This window comes from Oryx dammah, unplaced genomic scaffold (assembly GCF_014754425.2).
Source record: "Oryx dammah isolate SB20612 unplaced genomic scaffold, SCBI_Odam_1.1 HiC_scaffold_5, whole genome shotgun sequence".
Lineage (NCBI taxonomy): Eukaryota > Metazoa > Chordata > Mammalia > Artiodactyla > Bovidae > Oryx > Oryx dammah.
Window position 1 is genome coordinate 30,058,449 of NW_024070189.1, and position 11,251 is coordinate 30,069,699.

At 51.4% G+C, this 11,251-nt stretch overlaps 1 protein-coding gene across 1 annotated transcript in view; it reads right to left on the reverse strand.

Annotated features, from left to right (window-relative positions):
* WWC1 (WW and C2 domain containing 1) overlaps positions 1 to 6,312 on the reverse strand; it is a 156,165-nt gene extending 149,853 nt beyond the window's left edge. Inside the window, exon 1 of the mRNA XM_040239437.1 lies at positions 5,977 to 6,312. Within this exon, the coding sequence (XP_040095371.1) occupies positions 5,977 to 6,095 (119 nt within the window). The 5' untranslated portion in view covers positions 6,096 to 6,312. The remainder of the gene's footprint in view (positions 1 to 5,976) is intronic.
* Between the last annotated feature and the right edge of the window lie 4,939 nt (positions 6,313 to 11,251).

Genomic DNA, 11,251 nt, shown 5'->3' on the forward strand with positions numbered 1-11,251 from the left:
CTTTTCACCAGAGACTCAGGTTGACATTTGCTGTGCGACCTGGGGCAAGACATTGGTTTCAGTTTCATCAAGTGAAATGAGAGGGCTAGACATGGCCAGAAAGGTCCATACCAGTAGCAAACTGCTACAGAGCTGGAGGCTATTGATATTTCTCCCGGCAATCTTGACTCCAGGTTGTGCTTCATCCAGCCCAGCATTTTGCATGATGTATTCTGCATATAAGTTATATAAACAAGGTAACAATATACAGTGTTGATGTACTCCTTTCCCGATTTGGAACCTCAGATACACAGATGACACCACCCTTAAGGCAGAAAACGAAGAGGAACTAAAGAGTCTCTGGATGAAAGTGAAAGAGGAGAGTGAAAAAGTTGGCTTAAAACTCAACATTCAGAAAACTAAGATCATGGCATCCAGTCCCATCACTTCATGTCAAATAGATGGGGAAACAATGGAAACAGTGAGAGACTTTATTTTGGGTGGCTCCAAAATCACTGCAGATGGTGACTGCAGCCATGAAATTAAATGATGCTTACTCCTTGCAAGAAAAGCTATGACCAACCTAGACAGCATTTTAAAAAGTAGAGACATTACTTTACCAACAAAGGCCCATCTAGTCAAAGCTATGGTTTTTCCAGTGGTCATGTACGGATGTGAGAGTTGGACTATAAAGAAAGCTGAGCACCGAAGAATTGATGCTTTTGAACTGTGGTGTTGGAGAAGACTCTTGAGAGTCCCTTGGACTGCAAGGAGATCAAACCAGTCCATCTTAAAAGAGATCAGTCCTGGGTGTTCATTGGAAGGACTGATGTTGAAGCTGAAACTCAATACTTTGGCCACCTAATGCAAAGAGCTGACTCATTTGAAAAGACCCTGATGCTGAGAAAGATTGAAGGTGGGAGGAGGGGATGACAGAGGATGAGATGGTTGGGTGGCATCACCAACTTGACGGACATGGGTTTGGGTGGACTCCAGGAGTTGGTAATGGACAGGGAAGCCTGGCGTGCTGTGGTTCATGGGGTCGCAAAGAGTCAGACATGACTGAGTGACTGAACTGAACTGAACAGAACTGGATGGAGACTTGGTCTCCATTTGACTTAAGTATTTTCTAGGTGAAAGTGTTAGTCGCTTAGTCAGTCCGACTCTTTGTGACCTCATTGACTGGGCTCCTCTGTCCATGGGATTTCCCAGGCAAGAATACTGGAGTGGATTGCCTTTCCCTTCCTCAAGGGATCTTCCCTACCCTGGAAGATCCTGCATGGCAGTCAGATTCTTTACCGACCTCCTTGTATAAAGCTAAAAGATTTGACATTCCCAAGTGTCTACTGTTATATGAGGCTCTCTGATAGTTTCTCTGCCCAATTTAACTTATTTCATGCTCAAAATGCCTCTTGACAGCTGATGTATATCATCCCATCCTAAAGACGACAAAACTGAGGCTCAGAGAGAATACATAACTTGCCAAGGTCACTCAGGTAATAAGCAGCAGATCAAAGATGTCAGGATTCAAAGACTCCATTTTCTTTTGTTTTTTATCTATTTGTTTATTTTTGGTCCCACCATGTGGCTTGTGGGACCTTAGTTCCCAACCAGGGATTGAACCCACAGCCCCTGCAGTGGATGTGCAGAATCTTAACCACTGGACCACTAGGGAAGTCCCCTCTTCCCATTTTCTACACTGCTCTCTGAATAACTGTGGCCTGGCCACACCAGAATGGCACCAGGTAAGTGAAATCATACCTGTCCGGGCTCCATTCCCCAAGGCTGAATTCCTTAGGCAGTAGAGCAGAGGTTTTTGATTCTGCAAGGGATTCCAGGCAGCTGAGTGGTCAGAAATGTGGGTTCTGAGTCGACACGCCTCGCAATCACATCTCAGCTCCTCAGAAGCTGAGTGGTTTTCTCCGAACTTAGGCCCCCTAAGCCTCGAGGTTTCTCAGGTAGATGATCTACTCCCAGGGTTGTTAGGGGGATTAAAAGAAATCCTCCATGTAAAGTGCTCAGCAGTCAGTGAATACAGTCAGTGCTCAATCATTATGTCTCAGCTAAACAGGAGGGCATACAGGTAGTGATGAGCAGTTTCTAAGCTAATCCATGGCAGGGGTTATGAATCTGGGGTCGGTGAACCCCCTGAAATGATGTGCCAAAAGCCCTGTTCATGCTTTTCTTCAAGAAACGTCCTTAACCTCTGTTGGAAGCTTCTAAGGGTCTGTGACCAGAAGGAGATTAAGATCTTTTGCCTGCTGTAAAGCCCAACATCTTACACTATGAATTGTTCCTGTAATAACAGGGTTGGCAAAAATTCCTCTGCATATCATGAAAGAAGTTGCTGGGTTCTCTCAACAAGGCCTGCCAGCCACGTGGGCCTCCAGCACTGATCACACAGACACAGAAACTGTTCCCACAGAGCTCCCAGGTGAAGAAAGTCTGAACGCAGTCCCCCCTCCCCGCTACACACACCAAGGAGCAGGAATTGGGCTTCAGGAACCTTCTCTGGCAGGGCCAGTTCCAACAATCCATTCTTCCTCAGAGAACAATCGGTGCACTTGTTGCTGCATACCACTAAATTAAATACACCCGAGTGCTGGCCCTCGACTGGAAGCTTCCAGAAGAATCCGGGGTTACTCTGCTGAAGGAGCATTGCTCCGTGGCCAGATCCACAGCATCTGACTCCCCATGGACCTGGCACCTTCTAAGACCAGCCCTACCTCGGGAGGAGCCCATGGAGCTTGGCGGAGCCTTTGGCCCAGTCGGCAGGGCCCCGAGCTGCCCACTGGCCCCTCTCTGGTTGTTGGGACAACCGTCCTCAGGAATTTCGGCCTCCCAGTCTTCCCCTGGGTGAGAAGGGGAGAGAGTTGGCAAGGCTGGCTGCCTGGCTGCTCTTCCAACCCCCTGGTGAAAGGGGAAGCTGAAAACTGGATTCCCTACCCCCAGCAGCCTCCATGGCGGACACACACAAAACAGCTCAGGCCCGGAGGGAAGAATGTGCCAAGACATTCTTCAGGGTTGGTAACCCGAGACGCTATTTTGTTCTCGGTGGCTAAAAAATCACTTTTCTAACTGAAGGACCATTTGACTGACTTCTTTTAAATTCAGGGGAATGGGCAGGCATATCTCGATTCAGATAAGGAAAAAAAAAAAAAAAAAAAGGACAGATGCGTGCACACACAGACATACAGACACACACCCAGCAGAATCTTTTCTTTTATGTGATATTTTGTTTCATAGCATTAACCAGCTGCAGAGATGTAACCACTGTGGCAGAATTCCCCCCCACTCCCACCAAACCCCACCACCCCAAAGAAGTCTGGCTCTTTTTTAGCTTTGCTCAATTTTTTCCTCCTCCTTACAGCTTCCTCACCTTCCTGCCTACCGCCCTCCTCCCAACTCTGCCATGGAATCACGGGGGATAAGGTGAGGCCAAAGCCGAGTCCATGAGATCATATTTGAGAACTGGCAGGGGGCCTCAGAGACCATCTCATCAACTTTTATCTCTCACCAAAGGAGCGCTTGCACCTCAGAGAGGTCAGGAGATTTGCCTGAGGCCACACAGATAGGGTGAGGTCAAACTCTTCTTCTGGGGTGTGCGGCAGGGAATTCCAGGGAGGCAGAGGTGGACGCCCTCTGTTCAGCTGTTTCCCCAAATATTCAAAGTTGGCTCACTGCAAGAGTGAGCTCAGAAACCCTCAGCGTCCCAAGATCAGGGGCCCCACCCCAGGCCGGTGCAGGTGGGCTGACCAGAGATACAAAGGCACAGGGTAAAACCAGTGAACAGGAAGGCGGAGAAAGTGAGCAGTTCCTTAAGCACCAGTTATCTTTTTAATTCCTCTCCATTGCTTGCCAATCTGCCTAAAAACACAGGCTGCGGAGGCCTGTTGCTGGGGCTGTGGACTGGCCACAGGAGTGAATTCAAACAGAAAGGCACTTTTTTCACCCCTTCCACTGTACTTTTTAAAGGTTCCTTTCTCTTTGGAGCAATAGATATTGCTAGTTTCCCATTTGCAAATGTGGCTAAAAAGAATTCAGATTGGGTTGATTCAATGTCAGGTATTAAGTCAGCAATAACACAGGTGATATAGCAAAAAAGGTGGTCTACATAATACTGAAATTTGGGAAATTAGGCCGTAGCCAAGTCAGTTTTCCATGGAAGCTATACTGCTTGCCCTCTTCCAAGGGTAAAGAATGACTGCTGCTTAAGCAGCTTTCTGCAGCTGTGTTATCCTCTCAGTGCCCCAGAGAAGTTCCCAGATTCAGGACCTGGGGTGAGTTAGCAATGCCCTCGACATTCAACTGCTGACCGCACACTGGGCTACATAGCTGCTGGGACCTAAAATGGGGGAGGACACACAAACTTGAACTTGTGTTTGTTTTAGGCGAGGACAAGGGACTGTGGAGGCTAGAACTTCTGAGCAGGCAGAGAATTTGGCAAAAGGTAGAGTGGTGAGAAGATCAAAATCCCCAAGCACATCCTACCTCCGGATCTCAAAGTTTGTCTCATGTTTGAAAATGGGAGCTGGGCCCTGATCTTCCATATCCCTTCCACTTTCAAGAGTTCCACTATCACCCTTTCCCTTCCAAGCAAATCATTTGTCTGACAAACAGGCAAACTGAGGCTCAGAAGTTAAAGCAGCTTGCCCGTGGGACCTGAGCTCTTCAGCATTAAAAATGTCTCTTTCGGATTAAACTGATGAGATGTTCAGCATAGTACTGAACTCAGAGACGACACCCAGTCCATGTTGAATGAATGAACCAAAGTGCTCACAGAAACTATGAGCAATCTCAGCTCACATTTTCTTTCTTGCTTTTTCTTTTTCTCGGTGCTCATCTTGATTACACACCCCATCCTAGACTTCTGGAACCTCCATTCCCACCCCAGCCAAACAATTTAGCTTCATTGCTTTACAAGTACCTGACACCCAAGGTCACAGTTACCAGGTGAAAACTCCGCATTCCTGGGACTCTGACCACAGAGATGACAGCAAAGGGCAACCAGCGGTCCCAGAGGGTGGTCCTTCCCCCTCCCCCGCCCCCAGGATATTCATGGAGAGAAGGTGCTGTGTGCAAAAAAAATTGCCAAGCAGCCAAAACCAGGAGAAAGTCTGGATGCTTAAGAGCCACACCAGCCATCTCACACGCCACCTGCCTCAGCAAAACAAAAAAAATAAATAAATAAAAATCCGGTGCTCCAACCGGCGTGGTGCCCACCAAGGTCAGGACGCGCTGGTGCAGCATTGAGGAACCCCCGTCCCCAGAGGCGAGGAAGGCGGGGAGAAGAGGCGATGGGCAGGGCTTTGCGGCGGCCTCTCACCTCCATCTACATCCTAACAGCTTCCAAGTTGCCGTGAGATTCCTGGGGAACCAGTCTCCCCCACCAGCCCTCCCCCGCTCCTTTCTCTCCTTCCCACTGTCGGCCTCCCGGCCCCCAGAACGCCGCTGCGCCCGTCTCTCCGAGCCTGGGAGGCACCTGTCAAAATTCACACCCTGGGCTGCCTTCCCCGGGACGCAGTGTCCTTCCTCCAGCAGCCTCCCGCTGAGTCCTGGGTGCCTACCACCCCCTCCAAACCAGATGCTTTCCCATCCCCCTTCCCCACCCCCCCACGCTGGGGAAAGCCTCCCCGGGAAGCCCCAGCATCACTCGTCTAGATCGCTCCCCCAGCCCCCGCCCGACCTAACTAAGGGGGAGGGGGGCGGCGGGAGGCGGGGCTAGAGCTTAAGGTCAAAACTCCCGGCAGGTGCCGGCGGGGGGCTGAGTCCCCCTCAGAGGACGGCGCGGGGTGAGCGGGTAGCCTGGGCCAACTCACCGGCCCACCCCTCCTCCCAGCCGCCCGCCCGGCGGGAGCCGGCGGTCCGGAAGGGCACGGGGGTGGGGGGCACACTGAAGACAGCGCAAGAGGCCCGCAGAGCTCCCAGGGTCGCCGCCCCGTCCCGGCTTGTGGCCCCTGGAGCAGGGGCGGGATGAGAGTGCACGCGGAATCCTACCTGTCCCGCGGGTCGATCCAGCTGGTGGTGCGGCTCGTGTGGTCTATGTAGTAGACCTTGCCGTCGAAGTCGCGCGCCTCCTCCCAGCCCTCCGGCAGGGGCAGCTCCGGCCGGGGCATCTTCTCGAGCGCGGCCCGCGCTCCCCCATGCAGCTCCCGGCCGCCACGGGGGACCCCGGCTCAGCGGCTCCGGCCGGTTCCTCTCGGCTCGGGCGGCCGCCGAGGCACCATGGTCGCGGTGGTGGGGAGGGAAGGTGGCGCCCGCGGGCTGGGGGCCCCTAGTGAGGGCCGGCCGGGGTGGCGGCGCTGTCCATGCGGCCCTGCGGCCCCGGCCCGGCGCCTCCCGCTCCTCCGGCCGCCGGCCTCTCACGCTGCCATGTGCGCCCGCAGCGGCGCGGTGCGGGCCCGGGTGCGCGCCTGGCCGGCGGGGCAGAGCGAGCCGAGCGCAGCTGCCGCCTGTCCTCCTCCGCGGCGCGCGGCGCCCTGCAGCCTCCACGCCGCCGCCGCCGCCGCCGCCTCTCGCTCCCCGGAGCCGGGTGCTGTCCCCGCTCTCCCTCCGCCGTTCAGCGCTCGCTTGGTTTGCGACTCCTGCCTGCGCCAGGTGCGGCTCGGGCCGTGCAGGTAACCGCGCTGCCCCGGAAACTGGAGGCGGAGCGCCGGGCGCCAGGGTTCCCGCGTCCCCTCCCCGCGCCCAGCGCCGCGAGGGCGGGTCCTAGGGCCCGAGACGCGCCCCCTCGTGGGACAGTCCCAACCGCCGGCCGCCCCTTCGCGGCTCCTGCCGGGAGGAATGGGAGCCCGCCCTTCACCTGGGTCCCGGACCCAGGCTGGAGCCCCGGGAGGCGCGAGCAAGCCCCGCTCTGCCTCGGCTTCCCGGCGCTCCAGGCTCTCTCCACCCCGAGCGGCCGGGTTCTTGGCACAGGTGTCCCCAATCTTATAACTCCCGGCTTCTCTCTTGTAGAATCAGGAGTCAGGCAAGAAGTGGTTAAATGGAAACATTCTTGCAAATCGGGGAACATAAGTTTTCCAGGATCTCTGATCCCTTCCCCCAACACACACACACCATCTGTCTCCCTCTTATTCTATTCTTTCCACGCGTTGTTTCACCCATCCCCCCACCCCTCGTACTTGCAAGTGTAACTGGCTCTTCCCCGGGTCCCTAAAATGAAGAGTGCTAGGCATCCATCTCCTGCCCTCAGCCCCCAAAGACCTCCAGTGGGTGTCGAGGTGGCACTTTGCAATAGTTATGATGTTGTTGTTCATTAAATTGAATATGTAACCTGTTCCAGGCAGCTTCACCTGTCCTCTTCGAGATATTAATTGATCTGTCATGGCTTTAGGGGGATAGGGGTTATGAAAAAGAAGGAAGCAAACAAAGCAAAATTCTATGTTGAAAAAATGAGAACTTTTAAAAATCAATATTTCTTGAGAAATCAAAAATTTGTGATTATTTAACTACAGTTAATCAGCTGTCTGTGTCTCCTGAATGTCTTTAACTTTTTTTTTTTTTTTTTGCCCTGGATGTATAGCAGGGAGCTGGACTGGAGGGATGAAGCCCAGCCTGCTGTATCCTTTGTCTGAGTCCCAGAGTCTCCCAGAGGAGCCAGTGCTGAGCATAGGGGAGAATCCCATGTTTCTGGTCTCCTCTGCTCTTGGTACAGAAGACTTATGGTGGCATCTCCTCACCTCCAGATGCCTTCTGTTAAGCCAGTTACTTCCCTAAGGCCAGGCCCATGGACTCAGTATTTGACCTTTCCCTCCCTCCCTCATTCCATAGATGCCATGCACAAAAGTCCAGAAACACAGACCTCAGGCTGGCCTCAGAATACCTAGAAGTAGGAGTTCACCCTCCTGCTTCTTATGGGGAGATTTCCACAGCCCTCTACAACTCACTCCTCAACTTCACTGGGTGCAAAATACTCCCATTAGTGATGAGGGCAATGTGTGCGTGCATGCATGAGGTCACTGAGTCCTGTCCAACTCTACAGCCCCATGGACTACAGCCTACCAGGCTCCTCCATCTATGGAATTTTCCAGGCAAGAGAACTGGAGTAGGTTGCCATTTCCCTCTCCAGGGGATCTTCCCAACCCAGGGATCGAACCTTGGTCTCCCTCATTACAGGCAGACACTTTACCCTCTGAGCCACCAGGGAAGCCCTGATGAGAGCAATGAAAAGTGAAAGTGAAATCGCTGAGTCGCTGAGTCGTCTCCGACTCTTTGCAACCCCATGGACTGTAGCCTACCAGGCTCCTCCGTCCATGGGATTTGCCAGGCATGAATACTGGAGTGGGTTGCCATTTCCTTCTCCAGCGGATCTTTCCGACCCAGGGATCAAACCCGGGTCTCCCGCATTGTAGGCAGACGCTTTACTGTCTGAACTACTGGGGAAACTACCAGTGAGGGCAATAGCTCAGAATTAAAGCCAACATGGTGCTAGCTGCTTCACAAGCATGATCTCACATAAGCTTACACCACCACTCTGGAATAAAGGAATGCTACTTATTATACCCATTTCACTGATGAGAAAACTGACACTCCAAAATGCTATATTGTTGACCAGGGATACAAAGCTAATAAGTGAACCTAGGTTTGACTTCAGTACTCATGCTCTCCACCATTAACCTATTCTTTCTTTAGGTTTAATTACTCTGAAACTCCTGAACCTACCCAGGGTCTGAGTCTGTAATATTACGGATGCTGATGACTGCTTGTCTCTTTGGCTGCTTGTTTCATCATTATTTGGCTGAGAAGCTAAAGCTCTGGAATCAGTCTGTTTGGGTCTTAAATCCTCCCTCTTTTCTAACTGTGTGACCTTGAGTAACGTGATCAAATTTTCAGTCTTAGGTCTGAAAGATACCATAATCATATAGACTCTATAGGGCTTGTTGTAAGGGCTACAGATGAGAAATGTAGGGGGCTTGACATTTCACAGTATGCCATCATTGCAGGGTTCTCCTAGTGCCATACATAGAACACCATGCCCTCATGTGAAACTGAAGTATTTTCTGTGCCAAACACAAGCCCATGTCCTTTCCCCTCCTGAAAATTGTGTGTGGGGTTTTTTTTCATGTGTGTGACAATCTTCCTAATTGCTGCTTTCATTTTCTGTCTTGTTTTGCAACCAAGACTTCCCACTGGCTGATGCTGGTAGTGAAGGGAAAACCCCTTTAGACCTCCAAATCCAACTTTCTTGCCCAAGCCCTGGAGTTTCCACATGACTTGTTCCTGCAGGTCTTTTGACCTGAACTGGAAAGTAGGAAATCGAGACCAGAGCAGGAATGGACTCCTGAAAGTCTTCCTCTGTCTGCCTTACCTCCATCTACCCTCCCCCGCCCCCCAGCCCAGAACAGAAGAATCCTAGGTTATCTCTCAGAAGCTGCAAGCAGGGTGAGGTAATAAAACAGATGACTGTCTGCCCCATGTGATGGTGGGTGAATCATCCCCAGGCATTCTTTGAGGTTGAGCACAAACGTGAAAGGGATTAAAGGTAAAAACCAGCTCAGCCACAGTATAGGGCACATTGGACATTATTCTACAGGTGAATGAACTGCAAGAATCTGAAGCGAAGACGAGAAGCCCAGCCTTCCTCCTGGGGGTGCGTGAACCTGCCCAGGAAGCTGGAGGCACAGTCAGTTGTTGGAGCCAAGCAGAAGTGACCACAGGATAAGCCTCTCCTGGTTTGCTCTCACAGCCAGGTTGCCTGTTGGACGCACCTGAGCCTGAAACAGATGGTCTTTTTTTTTTTTTAAGACACCCACTAAAATCCTTTCCCCCACTGCAGCAGCAAAGGAGAACACACACGCGTTTTAGAGAATTTCAGAGCGGCAGGGTAACATATTTTATGAAGACGATAAGGAGAAGAAATTAGCTTAGAAAAAAAAAGGAGCAGAAATGCCAGCAGTACTTTCCTGTTAGCATCGACATTCTTCAAGGAAATGGAAGAAACCTCTGCGGAGATTTTTTTTCCTGACTCCATGACTGTTCTCCCTACATCATGCTCTCCCTCCTACGCACCCTGCGGGATGCACAGTTGCGTTTGTGTGATGGAGCCGATAATGTGCCCTTTCTTTAGTCATGCATTATGTGCGATTCATAATTGGGCCCATGAACTATTTTCTTTCAATAATGGGAAAACATGTCGTAAGCCAGGGAAAATTAGGGTGCAGGAAACCTTGGCAATATGAGAGCTGAGACAGAAGTGGAGATAAATAGAGACCTATTTAGCTCTTCAGTGTTTAAGGCTTCCCAGTTGGTGCAGTTGGTTAAGAACCTGCCTGCCAATGTAGGAGATGCAAGAGATGTGGGTTCGATCCCTGGGTTGGGAAGATCCCCTGGAGAAGAAAATGACAACCCACTCCAGTATTCTATCCCATGGACAAAGGAGCCTGGTGGGCTACAGTCCATGGGGTCAAAAAGAATCAGACATGACTGAAGTGACGGAGCACACACCTCAGTGTTTAATAGCTTGAAAATACATCAAAATAAGTCTAGCACAGTCGATTCATTTTACAAATAGATGGAGTGTCTATGAATACTGACTCATTGCCCTGGTTTCTTATTAGTCCCATTTTACAGATGTGTAAACTGAGACTCGAGAGGCAAAGTGACTTCCCTCTATGACATGGTAAATAACAGAGCCAAGAGTCCAACAACAGTTCCTCCCAGTTGAGTTTTTACTTCTGAACTCAGGGCAGTGTGTGCTCCAGAATGTCAACGAAGAAGGGACTTCATGTTATATAAACAGTCTAGCTGGAAGGGGGCAGAGAGCAGCTAGGAGACTACTAGTCTCTGCTTTCACTCAGATTGCATATCTGTTGGAGCGGTTGGAGGTGGGAGAGGGCACCCTGAGGTCATAGCTGAGTTTACAATGAAAGGGCAGAGTTGAGGTGGGGGCTCTGAATTCCAAGCTGAAGACAGACCAACCTGGTTCTCAGCCTCCAGCAATGTGTCAACAAGACCCACCTGGGGTTTAGATAGCTGGGGTTTTAACAGAGGAACTGTCTCCGTGGAAAGAGGGGCACTTTTCTCCCTATGCAGCCTGCCTCCCTACCTCCCTGCCTTTTTCTTGCTGCTTCATTCAGTAGCTGAACTGGATTTCTTCTGGATGGGAGGTTATCCTGGGGCCACCAGGAGAGGTTTCCACTCTCCCATCCCAGAGGCCTCTGCGGCCTGAGGGCTGGGAGCTGTTGTGTCTTTCACCAATGAGAAAATGAATTATGCACCATAGAAGGAGGTGGAGATGAAATCTCAGTTTCAAGGGCGGGGGTGTGGAGAGGAA